Source organism: Ornithorhynchus anatinus, chromosome 14 (genome assembly GCF_004115215.2).
Source record: "Ornithorhynchus anatinus isolate Pmale09 chromosome 14, mOrnAna1.pri.v4, whole genome shotgun sequence".
Lineage (NCBI taxonomy): Eukaryota > Metazoa > Chordata > Mammalia > Monotremata > Ornithorhynchidae > Ornithorhynchus > Ornithorhynchus anatinus.
Window position 1 is genome coordinate 30996479 of NC_041741.1, and position 22962 is coordinate 31019440.

The following is a 22962-nucleotide window of genomic DNA, read 5'->3' on the forward strand; positions in this document are numbered from 1 at the left end:
TTTCCACTAGGCCACACTGTTCCTCCAATCCAGCCCTTCTATCTGTCACTGATCCTATCCCCTACCATTCGCCTACAGCTCCTTACCGTCTCCCTTCTAACACAAGTCTGTTTCATTTAAAAAAAGGCCTCTCAACTCCACAGCCTTCTATTCCTATCCGTACCTCCCCGAAAGGGTCATATACACCCTCGGCCTCCAATCTCTTTGCCCACTTCGTTCTCAGGAGATTTCGCTCTACAGGATCACCTTCCGAACCCTCCACCGTGTCAAAGAAAAACTCATAATCACCTGCAAGGCTCTCCACCAACTGTTCCTACCTATCCTATCTGCTCTCTCTACCTACTTATACCCAATTTGCCATCTCCATTCCTCCCCAGCCAACCTTCCACCTGTACCTGTTTCGATTCAGGCTCCGTCCCTTCGCTCGTGGTGTTCTCCTGGTTAGAAACGCACTCCTTGCCCAAATCGGACAGGCCATCTCTCTCCATAAATTCAAATTGCTCCTAAAATACCACCTTCTCCAAGTAAACCGTTCATGGTTAATTCCCCTGAGCTGCACCATCCCTTCAGGTAACTCTAGCATTTATGAACTTACTTTATACCCTACTCAGAACTCAAATTTGCATGTTGGCTGTTTTCTGACCTCCCTACCAATTTTTTTAGGCAATGGCTACTTGTAAACCTTTTGTTTTGTCTCCCCTGGTAAAGTGTACGGACACCTGTCATTTTGCTATTCTGTACTTCTCAAACCCCTTCCAGAGGGCACCACATCAAGTGGATGCTCAATAAATGCTATTACTACCATTAGACACCAATCAGTCAGTAATTATTGAACACTTACCTGGTGCAAAGCACTGTACTAAGAGCTTGGGTATGTTTACTCTGTTTCAGTGTTTTGATCAAATACTGCCACGGGATGTTTACCATCTCACATTTGCTTAAGACTCCCCTAAGAAATGGTTACATCAGTTATTCCTCATGCTTTGCATAAAGATTTACAAATCTCAAAGAGGAACTGACGAGGTGTCCTGTTTGATATGTAAGAATATGGTGTTTTGGATGCCGGGAGTGGATTACAAATTACCTGGAAGTGCTGTTTTTCTAGATTTGAGGTTTCGAGCTGGGTCTTCAGCTCTTCCACTTCTTCCATTAATTTGCCATATCCTGTCAAAACAATGTTAGTAAAATTAGAAATATCTTATCTCAGATGAGGCTTTTTTTTTTTTTCCGTCCTTCCTACGAGAGTTTGGTAGTATCAGGGTATTATTCAACCCCAGTGGAGGGCAAAACAATTGCCTTCTCTTCGGACGGCTCCCCAGCTCCCTCGTTTGGGATTTTCCGCCACTACTGCTCACCTCTCCCCTTCCCAGTGATGTCTAGACTCCAAACCGACCTCCATTCTCCTTGTTTCCTGCTCCCTTAACCTTGTTCCTAGTCATATCTTACTTCGATTGCTACCTCAGACCCCACCACAGACCCCCCTTCTTCAGTCCACACTTCACTCTGCTGCCTGGATCGTTTTTCTAAAATAACATTTGCATCTGTCTTACCGTTCCTCAAAAACCTCCAGTGGTGGCTCATTTCTCTTTGCCTAAAACAAACTCCTGACCACTGGCTTTACGGCACTCAATCAGCTCTCTCCTCCCTAATTTTCCTCTCTCGTCTCCACTACACCAAGCTTGCCCGCTTCACTCCTCTCACACCAACTGACTTCTTAAGCGTCATTCACGTTTCTTTCTCCACCGACCGCCTGTTCACGTCCTCTCTCCTCCTTCACATTGATAATCGCTCTCCCCAAATGCAAAGCCCTTCTCTGAAACCCCATCTCCTCCAGAAGACTTTCCCTGATTAATCTCTCATCCCAACTGGACAGCACTTCTACGTCACCTAGGGACGTGGTTTCTCATACCACCCTCACAGCACTTATGTACACATCTTTAAAATCGGTTCCTTCCCCCTACCTGTAATTTAGTTGCTTGTAAACTCTTGTAAACAAGAATTATTGTACTTTCCAAGTGCTTACAACAGTGGTCTACCTGGAGTAAACAAGTGCTCATAATTATAATTAAGAGTGCTAATACTAAATTCCTTCAGCCGTATTTATTGAGTGTGTAAAGCACTGTACTTAGAGCTTGGGAGAGTAAAACACAACGGCCAACAGACACATTTCCTGCCCCCGGTCTAGAGGGGATGATGGACATTAAAATAAATTACAGATATATACGTATGTGCTGCGACGATGGGAGGGAGGATGAATGAAGGGAGCAAGTCAGGGTGATGCAGAAGGGAGTGGGAGAGGAGGGTTTAGACAGGGAAGGATTCCTGGAGGAGATGTGCCTTCAATAAGGTTTTGAAGTGGGGGGGAGAGCAATTATCTGTCCGATAAGAGGAGGGAGGGCTTTCCCGGCCAGAGGTAGGATGCGGACAGGAGGTTGGGGGCAACATAGATGACACGGAGATAGAGTTGAAGGGATAGCACCAGTAAATGCTAAAGAGGGTTAAATGTTGATGTGGGACAGAGCACAGGTCTCTGGGACTGGATATTTAGTGACTTCTTGGATTACTGTCGCCGACCTGTTGACCTCTCCCTATTAATTGCCAATTTAGTGAATTATGCCTCAGTTCACTTTAACGAAATGTTTGGCAAATGGCAAGCTGAATGCTCCAGAAACCCATTTCTAAGTTTGCTATCAAATTCAAAATGCAAAATTACAAACATAAAAGGATCATAATCACCTGGTGGAGAGCCTTCAGGAGCAGTCGGCGTCGTTCGGTGTCTGTAAACTTCTATCTGACGGAGTAATTCAGCCTTTTCCTTTTCTAGCCGATTACCGGTTAATCTGGAACACAATAATAATGGATAATTAATGAAGATAATAGCTCAGCACCTAGATACACACATATGGGAGTGTTATCATACAGTAGAGGCAGGTTTTCTACATAGGATATTTTTTTCTTCTACTGCACTTTACCGGAGAAGCTGAAGCTCTCGGTGCAGGCCTTGATCTGTCTTGGCATCCTCAGGAAACTGTTTGAGAAGTTCAATCTTTGAATCCAAATAAAAAAGCAGATACCGGTTAGAAGATAAGTCCTACATTTGAATGCTTACAGCATAAGCAGAGAATGTAAAAGCACCACTTCTCCACACAAATCACTGCATTTCTGTAAATTATAATCTCTGAAATGATACAATACAGTAGATGCTGAAGGTTTGGTGAATTTTCATAGTAAACAGCAAATGCCTAAACGTTATTCTAACTTTGAATAATCATTCGAAAGCTACAATCTGTCCAGATACGTTCAAAGTAAAATGTCAGAATAAGTACACCACCTCAAATAACTTGGCACAGATGTGGTTCGCGGCTATTATTCCCGAAACTCTAGTGACTCACCTGACCCAGCACACCTTCGTACAGTGCTCTGAAAACAGCAGGCATTTACTAAGTTTACTAAATATTATTACTACTAGTGCTGCAGAGTCCCTGCGCCTCACCTCCCTCCATAAAATTCACCTCCACAGACCATAAAAGCAAGCTGTTTTACTGGTTTGTTAGCAGAAGTTTAATCGAAGTTTTATAATTCTTGAAGGGATTTAAGCAGAGCTCCCTTCCATATTCTTGCCAAATTTCACATCTCCTTTATTCCCTTTGAAACCCTGTAGACTATAAGCCCATTGTGGGCAAGGAACATGTCTCCAAGCACTCAATAAATATGACTGAATGAATACCAAATCTGTCATACTGTACTTTGCCAAGCAGTTAGTACAGTGATCTGCACACAGTAACCACTCATTAAATACCATAGTTTGACTAGAGGGCTCTTTGGCTTCTCCTTCTAAGAAATTGGTGCCCAACATGGGGTGAGCTTGTTACATTTTAAGAATAAAAAAAAAATAATGATGGTATTAAGCGCTTGCTCTGTGCCAAGCACTACGCTAAGCTCCGAGACGGATTCAAGATAATTGGTTACTTACCTGTTCCTTTAGGTCTTGCGTGCACTCTGTAATTTTCCGTTCCCTTTCCGTTGCTTCTCTCAGTTGTTGTTTAAGATCGGTGATTTTTAGATTTTTATTGGCAATATCTGTTTCCATTTCTTTCATCTTGGTTTCATACATTCTAAAGGCAGGAAAGGAAAGTACGGATCATTGCCTTTAACAAAGGCACCTGTATCGTGCTGTTTTTTTGAAGTTGAATTTATACAGATAGGCTGGGGACATTGGAAACAATTCAGATCATGAATACCAGTGTACCCTGCAAAAAGGCCACCCCACAAGACACGTAAGCTGGAGATATATCTCCTACTGTTGGATTGCTGATCCCTCAATCTGTAAGCCCTGCTTCTGATTTGATGTCCAATTACCATGACTAAGTCAGTCTTTTTCTTTTAAGGTATTCGCTAAGAACTTCTATGTGCCGGACACCGTTCTAAGGGGTGGGGTAGATACAGGATAATCGTGTTGGACACAGTTCATGTCCCACTTGGGGCTCGCAATCTTAATCCCCATTTTACGATGAGGTAAGTGAGGCACGGATCAATTAAGCGGCTTGCCCCAAGGTCACACAGCAGACAAATGGCAGATTAGAACACTTCTGACTCCAAGACCCATTCATTCATTCATTCGATCGTATTTCTTGAGCACTTACTGTGTGCAGAGCACTGTACGAAGCGCTTGGGAGAGGACAACATTACGATAAACGGACACAGTCCCTGCCCACAACCATTCTTTAGGCCACGCTGCTTCTCAGTTCCTTCCCTTTCCTGCACCTAGCTCTCCATCCTCAGCTCCCCACCCACGCTCCGGTATTTTTCTCTTTGCAACTACGCATAGCACGGTTGTTGCCACCAGCCAATGCCAGGAATGGAAAAACGAATGGGGGAATTTATGGCAGGAGAGTGTGAGAAGGGACCAAAGGGCGCAGCAGCACGGCCTAGTGATTACAGCATAGGCCTGGGAGTCAGAAGGACTCTGGGTTCAAATCCTGCCTCTGCCACTTGTCTGCTGTGTGACTTTGGGCAAGTCAATTCACTTCTCTGTGCCTCAGTAACCTCGTCTCTAAAATGAGGATTGAGACTATCAGCCCCACATCAGACAGGGACAACGTCCAACCCAATTTGCTTGTATCCATTCCAGTGTTCAGTACAGGGCCCGACACTTAGCACTTAAATATTATTATTATTTTGAGGGCTCAGGGCCTCAGCCCCGGGATGAGAACTGGGAACTTCATTTCCAGACTCGGTGCCCTCGGTGTTCTCAAGTGAGTACAGGTTGGGATCCAAAGGCAGCTAGAGGTGGTAACTGTGTCAATCCTGACCCTCTCAAGGTGGCTGACATAGGGAACGTTCTTAGATGGAGCCTCTACCAGGCCTTCTACGTTGGCTGTCACACACGCAAAGTCGGTGGGGAAGGGTGACCTTAGAGCGGACATGCAGCTTCCGCTGCCCACCCCGACTCCGTCTGACCTTGCTCGTGAATCACAGAAATCTGAATATTTCACTTCTCCGGCGATTCTCTGCTCCCCTTCGTCTCCTGTCATCCTCACTCCAAATTAGAAACGTTTAGTAAAAGGTGGTTTTAAAAATTCACCTATATAGCCATAGAGAGCTTTGGGAACACCCAATTTTCCTTCCTGATTCAGCCTTCCTCCACTCCCACATCCCCCCGAGGTTGCCGGTGGCCGGGCGGGGGGCTGTAATGTTGGAAGCGCAGGGGGAGGGGAGAGGGTATTTTAGGGAGGTTGACGCTAGCTGAGCCCCGGCACCCTGGTTCTGTCCATCTGCTGCACGGTACTGAGGGGGAAGCTGTTCCTGGGGCTGCTCGGCATGGCTCCAGCTCTCCCGCTGCCACGGCACGTGGCCCCGCCGGGCTCTGCACCTGAGTACACTGAGGGCCCCGAGTCTGGAAATGAAGTTCCCATCGACAATGCCAAATGGAGGAAGGGACCATCTGACCTGGTTCTAGGGGATTTCGATCCCGCGGGGTCCTGAAAACGCTATACTGGGAAGCAGCGTGGCTCAGTGGAAAGAGCCTGGGCTTCGGAGACAGAGGTCATGGGTTCGACTCCCGGCTCTGCCACTTGTCAGCTGTGTGACTGTGGGCAAGTCACTTCACTTCTCTGGGCCACAGTGACCTCATCTGTAAAATGGGGATTAACTGTGAGCCTCACGTGGGACGACCTGATGACCCTGTATCTCCCCCGGCGCTTAGAACAGTGCTCTGCACATAGTAAGCGCTTAACAAATACCAACATTATTATTATACTGACACGGTACACTGGGCCATAGCGACATCGCACTGCGTAGCGTACGGCGCGACTGTAATGGCGTCGGGTGAGGGCTCGGCGAAATCAATTAGCCTCTAGCCCCATGGGAGGGTTAAAATCTGGCCCCGTGGAGGAGGGTCCCAGATGGGACCTTCTCAAGGGCTAGGCCTCTAGTCCTGGCCCCGCGTCCGGGCTCCAAGCACTGGAGAGCTGGCTTGGCTTGTTCCCGTGATCTTCCTCTAGGACCACGCTGTAACCTTTTCCTGGCTCCACACGAAGGCCTTCAAGTCGAGCCTTCCCTCCTCCTTCCAGATCCCATGTGGCTCGCTGTGGCTGTGCCCGTTCCTGGACGGTGCAGGATCTCCAGCCCCTGCCACGGTGGCTCAGGCTGCCCCCGCCACGGTGGCTCAGGCTGCCCCCAAGGCCCCTCTGCTCTCTGCCCTCCTTCCTTCCCCAGTGGAAGTTCTCCACCAGCTACTATGGATGGCTCTGGGCCGGTCAGCTCCGTGAGACAGGCACAGCTGCCCGAAACCCAAACCAAAGTGAGGTTGTAATAGTAATAACGTTTATATTGGTTAAGCTCTTCCTATGTGCCAAGCACTGTTCTAACCGCTGGGGGAGATACAGGGTAATCGGGTCGTCCCACTTGGGGCTCACAGTCTTGATCCTCATTTTACAGATGAGGTAACTGAGGCACCGAGAAGTGAAGTGACTTGCCCAAAGTCACACAGCTGACAGGCGGCGGAGCTGGGATTAGAACCCACGACCTCGGACTCCTAAGCCCGTTCTCCTTCCACTGAGCCACACTGCTCGTAAGAAGAACGAGTATAAAATGAATGAGTGGTCAACCCCTTGGAAGGCAGCAGAGGGGCTGAGGCAGTTTTACCATCAGTCAATGGTATCTAGTTAGCGCTTACTATGTGGAGAGCACTGTATTAAGCGCTTGGGAAAGCACAGTACTGTCCGTAATGCACTTGCTGTCTAGACCTTAATATAAATAAATTATTTATAATAGACCATTTAAAGATAAGCAGACAAGTGTTGCGGGGTTGGGGAGGGGGCAAATAGCAAATGTCCAGGTCACAGATCTAAGTGCAAGTTTAAGGAAGTATCCGACTCGCTGGTTTCGCCAGAAAGAGATTTTTGAAAATAGTGCGACCGTGACTATTTTCTACCTAAGGTTTTTGAATCTGGGGACGTACCTCGTTATCACAATTGACTTCCAGCCCTTACTGTCAGCACCTTCTAGCAGTGCACCTCTGCTTTCAGCAAACTGTAATCTCTTACTGGTCTCCTCCAGCTGAATTGTCAGCTTTTCATTAAGTATCACTAGATTATTCTTTGCTATCCTCAGTTTCTCGGCTGATTCGGTCTCCTGTTATTAAAAAAAAAGAGCTGCATTATAATCATCGTCTTCAACATCGGTATTTAAAGAGCACTTACTATATGCAGAGCACTGTACTAAGCGCTTGGGTGAGTACAACACAACAATAAGCACATTCCCTGCCCACACGAGCTTACGGTCTAGATGCGGGGCGAACAGTCTAGAAGGGGAGAGGATTACATCTGGGATGCACTATACGATACATACCCTGAGGCACAAACTAATAATAAAACGATAATTATGGTACTCGTTAAACACTTATTATGTGCCAAGCACTATTCTAAGCACTGGACTAGATACAAGTTAATCACGTTGGACACAGTCCCTGTCCTACACGGGGCTCACATTCTTAATCCCCATTTTACAGACGAGGCACTTGAAGCCCAGAGAAGTGAAGTGATTTGCCCACAGCAAACAGGTGGCAGAGCCGGGATTAGAACCCAGGTCCTTCTGACTCCCAGGCCCATGCTCTATCCACTTCACCACGCTGCACAAACTACACAGACCCTGACACACGTGAATGTGTACACCAACATACACCTCACACAAATGCACATAAACACAATGGGAAAGCTTAGATTGGGAGGGGAGGCAGAGAGCAAGAGGTTGAGAGATGATGGGAAAGACAACGGAAGGGAGGAGAATGACTGGGGTGAAAAAGAAGATGTTGGTACGGAAAAGACAAGTTGTCGAGTTTCGGAAGAGGAAAGAAAACGTAAACGTTCTGAGGAAGGTAATAATAGTTCTAATAACTGTGGTATTTGTTGAGCACTTGCTATGTGCCAAGCACTGTACTAAGCACTGGGATAGATACAAGATAATCAGGTCTCACGTGGGGCTCCCAATCTAAGCAGGAGGGAGCGCAGGATTGAATCCCCATTTTGCAGATGAGGGAACTGAGGCACAGAAAGTTAAGTGACTTGCCCAGGGTCAGATACATGGTAGAGCTGGAATTAAAACTCAATTCCTCTGACTGCCAAGCCTGTGCTCTTTCCACTAGGCCATGCTGTTGCCCACGTCGCTGCCTAGGTTAAGCCTGTTTCACTGAATTATTTCAAAATTATTTTGTTTTCTTGATATTAAGACCAGTTCCGAAGTAGCTACAATCTCTAAGTCCTACTTTTTTTAGCTGTTTTCGAAGTCTGTCGTTTTCTGCAACAATTTTCTCAGTGCCTTTGATCTTGGATTCATACTGCATGCTCAACTGACCTTCTAGGTTGAGTTTCAGTTTTTCCACTTCAGCCTGGATATTAAAAAACAGCCACATCAAACAAGGAAGTATAATGGCATATGAGTAAATATCCAAGCACACACTATTGGAAAGGTAGCAGGGACTTGGTTTGGTATGATTTTAACTAAAATTTAGGAATTGGAATTGCCAGATTTTTAAAAATCCCAATTATAGTAACAACTGGAAGAATATGTACGACAGGCAATAGCCACAAAGTCCTAATCTTGCAGAGAAAGAGTTGCAGTGGTTTTTAATAGATTATTCTCTAAAAAGAGATGTTGGCATTTAAAGTGCCTATATTGCTCCAAAGAATTTATATGCTTAGATTTAAACTAAACCAATATAAATTAATCCAGCTTAAAACTTTTCCAATACAGTATGTGAAGACCATTTTTCAACCTAAAGATATAAAATTGATTTAAAAATACTTTGATCGAGATACAGTTTGACCACTCTGGCCATCTATCACATTTTCTGGCATTATCAAAAGAGCTAGAAGCTTATTATGTATTCACACATATATTCACTGTTTAAAATGAAATAAAGGTATACATGATTTCTTATAGATTTAGAATATACTACTATGCTCTAATTTATGGTACATGAAAACATTGTTTTAATTTCAACTATATTTTATTACTGACTTTACTGTAGGCATCAAAATGACAGCTATGTATTTAAAAGTTTTATATTCTACATACAAAAATTGACCTTTAATTTTAACAATAACTTTAGTATCACAAATCTAAGAGGCATATAAAAGAAATCAATACCTTTAGCTTTTCATTTTCAAGCTCAAGATTTGCTAATTTTTCATTTGACACCACTTCCGGTGCTCTTTTCAAATTTTCATTTTCTCTCTGGACTTTCTCCACAACCTTTTTCATTAGACCAATGGTTTTTTCTAGCTCAGGGATTGTCTTTCCACTTCTCCCTGCCTGCACAGAACAACAACAACAAAAATTCAGACTAATGAAGGAAATTGTCTCTTAACCAAACATTAAATTGAAGATGCAAACTGTCAGGGGATACTCAGAGCTGAAAAATAAGAGTACCTACTACCAAATTCTACAGGGATCTAGGGGGACACTTTTATCAAAAGGCCTGAATCCAACACCCTCCTTGTGCAAACGGTTTTAACAGAACCTCCCACCTTAAATGGGGCCCAGAAACTACTGCTGAAGGCTTTTTAATCAAACAATCCATCAATTTATGGTATTTTAAGTGTCAAATTATCCATTCATTCAATTGTATTTATTGAGCGCTATGTGCAGAGCACTGTACTAAGCGCTTGGAATGTACAATTCAGCAACAGATAGAGACAATCCCTGCCCAACAACGGGCTCACAGCCTAAACAATAACAGTATTATCCAGAATACTATACCAATATTAAATAAATTATCCAGAATACTATACCACTATTAAATATTTGTGCAGTTAAATGTAACAGTCACATGATCATCAAGTTTGGGCTAAAAATATTTTCTTGGTATTAACCTACAAACTGTAAACTTATTTTATGTTCTCATGGCTCACCCCTCTGACATGGCCCATTTTGCGCTCCACTTCTGCTTTTTCTCTCTTGAGAAGTTCACACATTTCTTTCAAATCACTTACTTGGTTCTAAAAAGAAACATAAAAAAAGCCAGTAATCATTTCATGAAGGTGTGGCATGCATGAAGGAGTGGCAAATACCTATTTTACCTGGAACGTTTGTTGGTTTAAGTCTATTAATTAGCAGATCCAAACCAGTTGCGGGAACTGTCTATGCTGTTAGAATTGGAAATGAAGATGTACTAGGCACTTAAACATTTCAGAAATGATATACTGAGAGGTGTAATCGAAAAAACTGATAGTAGAATCAACGCCCCATTTCACCTTGTGCCCGGAGAGCTAAGTTCCTAGCCGGACTGATATGACCACAGCGCCCTGATTTACTCTGACGGTGATGGGAAAGGGGTCTGTCAGAGCACCTTCAATTCAGGTTTACCGGACCTCGCCATTGTCAAGTAATCTAAGAAAGTTGGTAAACTCCTCAGAGCTGTCAAGTTTGCTCGGCAGCTACCAGAGCCTTCGTCTACTGATGATTTCAAAGACTTTCAAGGTCTACAAAGATAGACATGCACGTAGTAATACACGAACAATTGTAGTCTAAAAGGTGGGTGTCGCTGCCCACAATCTGAGGTTCCATTTTGAGCTTCGATTCGGTTAAAGATAGGCCCTAGGCCGACCTCATAGATCAACTCTGTTCCGGCTTCAGGCCCCCCCTCAAAAGGACTGACCAGGATTGTGGCCAAGAGCGAGGACTCACAGAGGTCCTGCTTTCAGCTAGAGTTCTTATCTTGGAAAGGTGGGAACAGCCCAGAGAGGAGCAGAACTCCATGTGACCTGTCCTCTTCCCGACTAAAGCTACCTAGGTGTCTGTTAGTGTTCCCATGTGCATTTTCTTGTGACATAAATATGCCTGCAAGGAGGTACACTTGCCTGGCTCTACGCTGTTCCTTCTGTCTGTACATGAATGTGTGTCTATGTCTGTGTCTGGCAGGTTTCTCTGCCAGTTTCTACAACTTGCTAGATACTTCAAGATAACGTTACTGCGTGCATTTGTACGAATAAGCACACATTTAGCCCTAGGTTTATACAAACACATTTCTGAATGTGTTTTTCACACACGTATGATGCACGAATTCTCTCTTTTATATGATAGGAAGATAATCTTATGGGTATAGTTAACCATCAATCAATACTATTTTATTGCAAGCCTACTGTGAACAGAGTACCTTATTAAGCACTTGGGATATTACAGAGTCTAGCCACAGCTAAAACTTACCTTCAATCTTGGCAAATCTTTATTAGCTTGCTCAATTTGAAATCGTAGTTCAATGTTTTCAGATGATAACTTCAAGTTTTCTTTCTGGAGCTCCTGTTCCCTCTGGCATTGATCATCTGAGCCTACGCCTGATATCTTAAGAGAAATTACATGGGAAGGATTTAAAGTTAATTCCCGAAACGGTACACAGTTATGCCACAATAATCTAACAGAATTACTCTAAAAAGAAATATGTGAAGAAATTTGGATATACAAAGTAGCGACATTGACCAAATAATTAGAATATGAGTGCTATGATGAAAGGTTCGAGGTTCATCCTAAGAAAAGGTTGAAGAATAACCCATTAATTGGCCTCATTAATGCTAAGTGTTTCTATTCCCACAAAGAACAAAACTACAGGAAATCAGTTCAAATAACAGGGGGATGTAAGTCACACCAACAGAAGATATTTAAACTAAATTTTGATTTTGGAAAAATGGATCCAGTTCATTTGTCTACACTACTTTCATAAAAGGAAAATAAGGAAATATGGGAGGAAATTACAGGTACACAACATGGAAAGAGCAAACTTACCTTTTGGCCTCAGTAGGTCATATTGGAAAAATAGAAACTAAAAGACTATTATAGGGACACATTCCTTTTTTCTTAACAGTATTACTATTTTTTATGTCAGTATTTCATCAAATAAGTAATTTCAGTGGATCCAATCCAAAATATTTAGAAAAGGAAAATTTGTTAATTTTCTCCTTTTACTGATTAAAATGTGAATGTATCAGCGTTAGATAAAATACTGGACGCTAAAATGTTGGAAATTGGATAGTCAAAATTTCAGGAACAGTAAGAAATAAGGAGTGTAGGTACAGTTTAGTAGGCCAATATTTAAGAAATAGTTTAAAAATCAAATACAGACACTTCAATTTACTCTACCATAACACATCTCAGCTACCAAAAAATAAGGATTAAAGCTTGACATGGTATCAAACCTGGAATGTTTCATTGACACTTAGGATTAATTCAGAGCCCACTATATCCAATTCACAATTTTCCTGTGTGTCTTTAGAACAATGATGCATTAAATTGTTTAGTTTAAAATTGCTATCCTCAGGCTCGTTAGGCGGTTCCTCTGGATCCTTCTGATTGCTGCCACTTTGGCTTTTAGCATGAGACTCAGTTATGCTTCCTTCTTCACTTTTATTCCTGCATTCTTCTTCAGGCCCTTTACATTGTTCCTTTTCTTCATTTCCATCAGAGCCTTCACTATTTTTTTTCTCTTCATGGCCATTCTTAGGTTTATTTTCAAAATCTGTGTCAGAATCAGCTCCATTAGCACTTTTTTGTGTAATGCTTTTAATTACATGGTCTGATTCTGCCTCAGATTTCCCTGAATCAATAGATTCTACATAGTCTTCTGATTGGAGTTTTGGCTTAGCACTAGCACAGTGCAAATCATTTTCAGTCACTTGATGATGTTTACTCGTCACGTTTACGTCACTACCTGTTTCTTTGCCATTTTTAACTTTGAGAATCACTGTATGCTTTTTTTTGCTACCAAGTAAAGTGTTCTGTTTCGGAAATGTAAGACACCTGTGTTTACCGACACTGGTATCAAGAGAAGAGGGAACAGTTGAGTCACATACTGGATTCTGCTTCAAGCAGATGAAGGGTGAAGTGAAGCATGAAAAAGAAAAAAAAGAACACAAAAAGAGAGAGAAAAAGATTTCCCCAATGCTTATATATGAATGAGATTAAAACAAATATTTCCAAGTAGCAGTCTTGGAAATGATAAATCAGGAAGTTACCCATGTTTACTTGTCTAGAGAAAACACTAATACTATTTCTTGTTTAAGTAATGCACAGAGGCCCAGCAAGTTTTGTAAAGATAACAACACAGTCACTCAATCATATTAATTGGGGGCTTACTATTTTCAGAGCACTGTACTAAGTGCTTCAGAGAGCATGTTGGTAGACACGTTCCCTGTGCATAACAAACTTAAGAAAAATCTAACAGGCTTCAATCTGATTGCCATAAAATGAAAAAATACCCAAAACACCAGCATTTATAATAAAAATGAAAAGTATTTGTTAAACGTTAACTGTGTGCACAGCACTGTTCTAAGCGCTGGGGTAGATACAGGGTAATCCGGTTGTCCCACGTGAGGCTCACAGTTAATCCCCATTTTACAGATGAGGGAACTGAGGCACAGAGAAGTTAAGTGACTTTGCCCACAGGCACACAGCTGTCAAGTGGCAAGAGCACGGGCTTTGGAGTCAGAGGTCATGGGTTCAAACCCCAGCTCTGCCACTTGCCAGCTGTGTGACTTTGGGCAAGTCACTTAACTTCTCGGTGCCTCAGTTCCCTCATCTGTAAAATGGGGATTAAGACTGTGAGCCCCACGTGGGACAACCTGATTCCCCTGTGTCTACCCCAGAGCTTAGAACAGTGCTCGGCACATAGTAAGCGCTTAACAAATACCAACATTATTATTATTAAGTGGCAGAGCTGGGAGTTGAACCCATGACCTCTGACTCCGAAGCCCAGGCTCTTTCCACTGAGCCATGCTGTTGAATGAAGTGTGTGATTTTTAACATTGAATGCCGAACCAAAACAAACAAGAAAGCCAAGTATTCCAGAATTCCAGAGTACTTATATTGTATAATATCGATACACATACTGTACACAAGTAAATGTAGTGTTATTATACATATAAGAAAACAGAATTGACTTACCGAAGGACTAGAAAATGTATCTTTTGAAAATTGTTTTTCTAAAGCATGAAGCACTGTACACAATTAAATGTAGTGTTATTATACATATAAGAAAAGAGAATTGACTTACCGAAGGTCTAGAAAATGTATCTTTTGAAAACTGTTTTTCTAAAGCATGAAGCTTCTCCTGTAAGTATCTATTTTTTAAATGTAAATCTTCTACAACTGAATCTCGAGGAAGAGCTTGCTTAGTCCTGTCAAAATAAACAAACACATCCCACTAAAACCCTCCAGGTTTTCTTACACAGATTTTAATGTGAAAACACTAGCTCAGATTTGTCAACTGGATAGGGTGGGAGTCTCCCATCGAGAGCTACTCCCCAAATGCTGCAACCCACTCCCTTTCGATGGATGGGAAAACTCTTGTTTCCTTCATCCAGCCATTTCATAAAGTCATGGAAAGACCCATACATATCTCCTCCAGTTAGCTTTCCCTGGCTAACCCTATTTCCTGGTCCTAATCGCCCTCTCTTATTCATCACGTGTTCACTTGGGTCAGTATCCCTAATGCATTTTGATATTCACCCCATTTCCAGCCCCACAGCACTTATGCATTTATCCTTACACCTGTGTAATTACCTCTGTGTAATATATTTTAATATGTCTCTACTAAACTGTAAGATTCTTGAGGACAGGGATCATGTGTACCAACTCTATTGTATTATACTCTCCCAACTGTTCTGTACAGTGCTCTGCACAGAGTGGTGCTCAGTAAATATCACTGATTGACTGACGTCTGAGATAACACTTAATCGATCCCCCTCACATCCCACCCCCTTAGCACTTCAATCCCTTCTATGTCTGTTGCCAGGTCTCCTTCTCCTTTTATTTTTAGACTCTGACTATCCAGTGTACTAAGAACTGTGTTCAAAATAACATCTTTGTACTTTTTCACTAGCGTTCAGCAGATCCTCAATACGAATGAATGGAAAATCAGCTGTTACCTTATATGAGAAATTTCATTTTCTAACTCCATATTTCTTTTTCTTAGTTCTTCTACCTCTTTCTCGGAGTCCAAAGCACGGACACCCACAACATGATCAACAGTCACACCGCTTATCTTCAGTTTCTTCTGTAAAGCGACTTTCTCTCTGTCTGTCCTATAATATCAAATGTGATATATTCACCATCAAAAGTACCTTTTAGTTCAAAGACTGACCCGTTTAGCTTGCCCAACAGTTCTTATTCTTAAAAGATTCAAACTGACCAACTTTATTTCTTGTAAGCAATTTATAATTTTATTAAACCAAAGAGAATCCATCATATATTTTCTCTATTTGGGCTCTTTTTAGAACTTTTTTAATTCGATCAAAAAATGACCTAACCAGATATGACTACTGGAACCAAGATTAAAATAGTTTCTGGAGAAAACAAAGATTTGGAGTCATGTAACCTGGCTTCTAATGCAGGGCAATTTGTGTGATCTTGGGCAAGTCACTTAATTTTTCGGTGGCTCAGTTTCTTCATTGGTAAAATGGGGATTAAATAACTGCTTTCTCTCTCTGTAAGCCTTGTGGAACGTGGACTGAATAAGATCTAACTGTACCGTATGTACGCGGAGCTTAACACGGTGCTTGGCCAATCACATGAGACTTCCTCTAGCAGCTGATTTCCAAAATCAAATTAGACTCACTTAGCAAATAGCTCTTTCAATGTATTCAACTGTTTTGCCAGAGTATCTGCTTCCTTCTCTTTTTCCTTCAGCTTGGTACGCAGCCCATCCATTTTGGTCTGCCACTTTTTGCCTTCTTCCCACCGAATCACTTCTTCTTTGGAGCTCTGTGGGCAGAAAGAACAGCTACACTGTTAAAGGAATTATTTACATGTTCCTCAACAGTGTACAAGTAGTACAAGTACTCCATAACCTAATGTTGAAAATTAAATACACTGAAGAAAGGCATGTTGATTTGAGAATAATTTTAAAATCTTCAATCCCACAGGGAAGATCAGCTTTAGGAAAATATCAAGGGAAATATAGCAGGTTTTTCCATGGGCTTTCTTCATAAAGAATACTCTGATGAGTCAAAGGAACAGGACAGTGGGAAACCTTTGAGGTTAGATGTGACTAAATATTGGGGCATTAAATAGGGGTGTGTCAAAATGTAGATTCCAAGACTGAGACCCACTGACTGGGTTCCTTTGTTAAGTGTAGATTTTAACCCTTCAATATATTTTGTGTGCTTTTCCTGAATAGACGAAAGATTATCTTTCTTCTTTGTAACAGTTCAAATTTGCCAGAGAGATCCCAGAAAATTCCTGAATTAGACCATCCACGAATTATAAACAGGACATTCTCTTTGATGTGCATCTTTTTTTTGAGAATTAAATATGTAGTAGTGATAACGGCATTTATTGGACAACCAATAAGTTCACATACCTTCTCTTTCATAGCTCTTATTTCTCCTTCAGTCTTTCTTTCCAGTTCACTTTCTAGCTTCTTAATTTTCTTTTGTAGTTCATCTACCAAACTTAACTTATTTTCTACATCCAATTTGGTCTAAAAAATAAACAGCTCTTCATTTTAATCAATCAGAATTGTACACATTAAATTAAGAACAAAGGATTTTTTTTCTCTTTGTGATGAAGTATCTTGAAAGGACTTTCAGAGTTTAGAATATTTACTTAATGACTAAACTGTACAGTCCAAGCACTTAGTACAGTGCTCTGCACATAGTAAGCGCTAAATAAATACTATTGAATGAATGAAAGAAGGACACCTACTTTGGAAATCGCCATAAGGATAGAGCTTCTAAATTTTAATGTGGAAAAGACTACGTGTGCTATAAATGCCAACAGATCCTCTATCATGGATGTGGCTACCTTTCTTAGAGAACTGTTGGGGAATTTAATACTTTATTTCTGGGGAAAATGAAAACTGCATTAGAAAGTTATATGGGTAAGAACTCAAAAAACGTTAGGAGTCCCTTGCAGATTTTAAAAACCTTGAAGGCAAGGTCCATGTCTTTTATTTCTTGATATGTTCCAAAGACTGTAGCCGGGTAGCTTGCCTCTAGGCTGTAACCTTGTTGTGGGTAGGTAATTTGTCTACCAATTCTATCATATTGTTATAGTGAGGTCTTCCAAGCGCTTAGTACAGTGCTCTGCACACAGTAAGCACTCAATAACTATGATTGATTGATGGTGTACTGACTACAACAGGCACTTAATAAAATGTGACTGTTGCTGCTAATGGCGACATCAGAAGTGTAAGCACATTAGCTAGAAAAGGTTGAGTAGGGAGAAGAAGGTTTTGAAAAGAGTTATCTGGTGTATGCTAAAAAACAGCTGCTACTATTGCCAAATCAAATCCCCAAATAAACATAAGGGAATTTTTCTTCTTAGTGTAATCTCCCAAGCACTTAATACAGAGTTGGGACACAGTAAGCGCTCAATAAATGGGACTGATTGATTGATTACTTTTGCCACCTCTGGGGAAGCTATAACCTAACAGCCCCAGAACTTTTATGGTAGCATGACCCAGTTCAGAACAACGAGAATACCTAAAATCCAGAGCTATGTCCTACACTAATAGCTGACACAGCCTAAGATTCATAAGCCCTGCCGGACATTAGGGTCAATCGCTGCAGGGAAGTCTGTTCCTTCCCACATTTCCGTCTCCTCTCTCTACATCCACCCCCACTGCTTCTCAAGGTATTTTCTGTGCAAGCCAGGTTCTCTGCTTCAGCAGGAGTTCTGGAGGGACAAGAATGGAAGGGGGTGAGCTTTTCCCTTTCCGACCTACTTCGGTGCTGCTTTTGGCAGAAGCAAAATAAAGCCCTTCAGCTTTCTTGCTTCTCATCCATTATATGCAGTAAATCAATCGATAAGGACTTCCTGTATTTGCACTCCTGCATATTCCATGGGCTACCACCAATGTGCCTTTGTCAGGGGTGTAGGGAAGATGCCAATTGGTGCTGAATAAAACACTGGCTACAACTGGGCTCCCTAAATGTTCTGTTTTTATGTACCAGTGCAAAAATCCTAGAGGAAAAATATAATCAATCAATTGATGGTATTTATTGAATGTGTACTGTGTGCAGAGCAGTGCATGGGAGACTTCAATACAGTTCAATTCAATTCAAAACAGTTGGCCGATATGATTCTTGCTTTCACAGAGCTTACAATCAAACGCACTCTTTCCTTCCACCACTTAAGTCCATCCCCACATTTTCCATGGACTTTTGAAAAAGGACTCATCCCTGCTTCGATTAGACATTTTCAATATGACTATAAAAAATACTACCTGGAGTCCATGTGTTAACCTTTTAATTTGCTTCTTCAGGTCTTCATTCTCTTTATTCATTTCTTCTTTTTCTCTCAGTATTTTAGAAAAAGCTTTTTGTTTTTTCTGGAACTCACTGTTCAGCTCATTCAATTCATCCCCTAGTGAAGTTTCCTTGTTTTTACTTATCTTAAGAGCCTCTTTGAATTTTGAAAGATTTTCATTCAAATCTTCTACGTGAGCCTATTAAGAAAGAGAAACAGTATGTAGAGGGAGTGAGCAATGGTTAGGCTTCTGTCTCAATAGCTTTTTAAGTAATAAACGTTTCCATCACTGGGACGTGTCTACGGTTGTAACAGTTTAGTGGAGTACTCTGCACAAGGTAAGCTCTCAATAAATACAGTTGAATGAGAGACTCTACATCAGAAACACTGGATCTTTAGCACCATACATAGAATTAATCTTTCACTCAATTGTATTTATTGAGGGCTTACTGTACGCAGAACTCCGTAGTAAGCACTTGGGAGACTACAATTCAACAATAAACAGTCATATTACCTGCCGCAATGAGTTTACAGTCTAGAGTGGGGGAGACAGATATCAATACAAATAGACAAAATTACAGATATGTACATAAGTGCTTTGGGGCAGGGAGAGCAGGGAAGAGCAAAGGGAACAAGTCAGGGTGACGCAGAAGGGAGTGGGAAATGAGGAAAAGTGGGGCTTTGACTGGGAAGGCCTCTTTGAGAAGTTGTGCTTTCAATAAGGCTTTGAAAGAGGGGGCAAGTGAAAAGGCCAGAGTGGCTGCTCACATTACTATGTTAATTCAAAGAAACTGGAGAAATGACCGGGAAACTGAGGAAAAAGTATATGGAGCAGATCAAGGAGAGGAAGGAGTGGGAAAGGAATTGAATTGAACAAACACCCTGGGGCAGGGCTTACTTAATTCTGGGGGAACTAAACAAACAGTACAGAATCATCCCCAGGTTGTGTCTAAGTTGGGATGCACTGTGCCCACCTTTAAATCCTTAGTTTGCCTATCAATCATCTGCTGAACGTTAAGATTTGCCTCTTTCTGAGATGCTGCAGAAATAATTTGCTGTTCAGCATTGGCCATCATCTCGGCCCGAAGCTCCAAAAGCGCTTTACTCAGAGCCTAGGAACAACAAAATTACAGTTCAGGAAAGGTTATGGTGTTGGAAAAGCTAATCAGAGCAACAAAATGTAAATTTTCTTTACCCCTGGGTTTGTGGTTTAAAGAAATTTTCCCTCACGTTCCTTAATTATCTGGGGCAAAGATGAGGTCCTGGCCATTAAGCAAAAATCCACCCTCTCCAATCTACCCTAGTCTCTATCCTTCCCTTCCAATTCCCCCATGCCCGATCGCATCCTTCTCCCACCTCTCTCAAGAGGAGATCTCCCCCCTCCATCTGAGCGCTTGATTCCGTTCCTTCTCACCTTACGAAAACAACTGAGCCACTATTTTTCCCTCCCTGACTGACATCTTTAACTGCTCACCACCTTTATTTCTCTTCCAGCATCCTCTTTGATGCTCTATAATCCCATTTAGCCCCCTTCACTCCACTGAGACCACTCTCTCCCAGGTCAACAGTGATCTTCCTGTCAAATCTAACGGCTTCTACTCTGTCCTAATCCTCCTCGATCTCTGAGCTGCTTTTGACACGGAAGGCCACTGTCTTCCGCCGGAAACAATAAGGAATCTTGGTTTTTTAGACATGGTTCTCTCCTGGTTCTCCTCATACCTGTATAGCTGACCATTCTTAATGTGTTACACTAGCTCTTCCTCTCACTCCTTCACTGTTCAAGGCTCTGTTCAATTTACACTCACAAGTTGAAGAAGTCATCCACTTCCTATCCGCAGATGATTTGCCTCTCTACCTCGCTATCCCTATCCTCTGCAGTTTCATATTTTCTCCCACCTCCAGGTCATCTGAATCATTGTATGTCTTGAGCACTTATTCAAATTTCCTCCCAAAACTGAACCCTCTCCTCCCCCTAATTTTCCCATCACAGTTGACAGCACCACCATCACCTGTTTCCTCACCCGTCACCTTGGCATTTTCCTTGTCTGCACCCTCTCTTTTAATTCCCATTTCGATCTGTTGCCAGACCAAATATCACCTGGTTTTCCTACACAATATTTTCAACGTCAGCCCCTTCCCTTCCATCCTAACAACACTCTGGCCTAGGCAGTTATCATGGATTGACTATTGTATCGGCTTCCTCATTGATTTCCCTGTGTCCAGTCTCTCCCCACTCCAGCCCACACTTCATTCTGCTGCCAAGATCATTTTCTAAGCAGCTGTGCTCTCTACATGTCCCCCATTTTCATCAACCTCCAATGGCTGCCTCCCCCACTTCACAGAAAGCAGCAATTCCTGTCTCAGCTCTCTCTCTTGCCCTTGCCTCTTGCCACCCTTGCCCCACTAAAACCCCAGCTCGCAACTTCTGCTATTCTCAAATTAATCTATTCACAGTGTCTCATTCTGTCTTCTTTCGCTGTTCCCAGTCTCTCGCTCACACCCTCCCTCCTGTTTGGAACTACCTCCCCGTCTTCAAAGCCCTTCTGAAATGACTTCCCTTGTGGATTCCTATCTGCCCACCATATATCTACCAATTACTGCCACCATTTCTGCATCCCTTAAGCACTTATAAACTTATATTAGTACTTTATTATTTCCTCCTATCTTCCTTTATTTTAGGGCCTATCTTTAACACTAGCTGTATACTCCTTGTGGGTAGGGATAATGTCTACTAATTCTATTGAACTTTCCTAACACCATGGTACCCACTGGAGATACTAATCAATCAATGGTATTTATTGAGTGCTTACTATGTGCAGAGCACTGCAGCAAGCACTTGGGAGAGTACCACATGACAGAGTTGGTAGATACGTTCCCTGCCCCCAAGGAACTACCGTCTGACTGATCGATTTGCTCCTGTGAAATCACGAGAAAATATTTTATTTATCTGACGAGATGCCCCATTGCCCAGAGTACACAGGCTTGAGTGACTTGCCATGCCCTCTGGACTGTGAGCTCGTTGTGGGGCAAGGAATACATCCGTTTGTTGTTATATTGTACTCTCCCAAGCGCTTAGTACAGTGTAAGCGCACAGTAAGCGCTCAGTAAATACGACTGAATGAATGGGTTGACAGTGCTCATTCTAACCATTCCACACGTGCAGTACCGATATTTAGAAGTACAGCCAGTTCTCTATTATGGGAAGTAGAATAAGAGACTATTTTATGGTTGAAATTTCCAGCTGTCCAATCCCTTTCATCCTTTACTACTCCAGATTCTGACCACCTCTAGCAGAGAGGGTAGGAAGGCTAGTTCAAAAACCCTACCTATATAATTAAACCTATTTCATAAGCTGCACCGAATATAGGTTGCTATAATTTAAAGGTATTTTAAAAGGCTTGCTTGAACACAAAATTAAAATACTTTTAATGATTTGAACGATTCTTTCCCGATCATCACTTATCCTTCAGTAGAGTATATCATCCTTACTTTTTGTTGTTTCTCTTTGAGAGATAACTGGCTCTTCAGCCTCTCCACTAGATTTTTCAGTGTAGTTGTTGGGGCTCTGGTGTTTGCTTCTTTTTGGGCTTCGATTTCACATTTTAAACTCTGTAGTTCCTTCTCTGTCTGGGACAGAAGATACTTTAACTCTTCAGCTTCAGCTTTCAATTTTTTCGCTTCAGCTGCATGTTTTTCTTCAAGCCTAGTACAACCACACAAATGCAGGTAGCATATCAAGTTACTTATATTATTATGGCATTAGCTAAGCGCTTACTAGATGTCAAGCACTGTTCCAAGCAGAAGATACAAATGAATCAGGTCAGACACAATCCCTATCCCACATGGGGCTCACAGACTATGTAGTAAGGAGAACAACTACTGAATCCCCATTTTACAGATGAGAAAATTGAGGTACAAGAGAAGTTATGTGACTTGCCTAGAGTCACCAAGGAAGAAACTGGCATAGTCAATATTAGAATCCAGGTCCTCTGACTCTGAGGCCTATGCTCTCTTCCCATTAGACCACACTGCTACTCTATATTTATACAGTCACAATATGATACTCTAGTGATTTTCATATTAGTGAAAAAATAGTAATAATTCATATTTTTATAAAGTACACCGAGAATTAAGGCCTGCTGTAAGGTGAATCCTAGTTTAATACTGCTGATAATGAATCAAGGTATTCTGTTTTGTGTGGTTTTCTGAAACATACAGCCCAAA

General features: G+C 42.0%; 1 protein-coding gene across 6 annotated transcripts in view; it reads right to left on the reverse strand.

The window, feature by feature from the left end:
- Window positions 1–22962, reverse strand: part of CEP290 (centrosomal protein 290) — a 65485-nt gene that overhangs the window by 1961 nt on the left and 40562 nt on the right. For 5 of the 6 annotated variants that reach the window (XM_029078824.2, XM_029078823.2, XM_029078820.2 and 2 more), the window contains 16 exons: window positions 22228–22441; window positions 19713–19850; window positions 18716–18937; window positions 16850–16969; window positions 16106–16251; window positions 15417–15572; window positions 14543–14666; window positions 11707–11841; window positions 10413–10499; window positions 9649–9813; window positions 8765–8887; window positions 7463–7635; window positions 3974–4115; window positions 2973–3046; window positions 2737–2840; window positions 1085–1164 (listed from right to left, as the gene is read on the reverse strand). In XM_029078824.2, the coding sequence (XP_028934657.1) occupies window positions 1085–1164; window positions 2737–2840; window positions 2973–3046; window positions 3974–4115; window positions 7463–7635; window positions 8765–8887; window positions 9649–9813; window positions 10413–10499; window positions 11707–11841; window positions 14543–14666; window positions 15417–15572; window positions 16106–16251; window positions 16850–16969; window positions 18716–18937; window positions 19713–19850; window positions 22228–22441 (2203 nt within the window). The remainder of the gene's footprint in view (window positions 1–1084; window positions 1165–2736; window positions 2841–2972; window positions 3047–3973; window positions 4116–7462; window positions 7636–8764; window positions 8888–9648; window positions 9814–10412; window positions 10500–11706; window positions 11842–14542; window positions 14667–15416; window positions 15573–16105; window positions 16252–16849; window positions 16970–18715; window positions 18938–19712; window positions 19851–22227; window positions 22442–22962) is intronic. The other variant, XM_029078821.2, reaches the window with a different exon arrangement.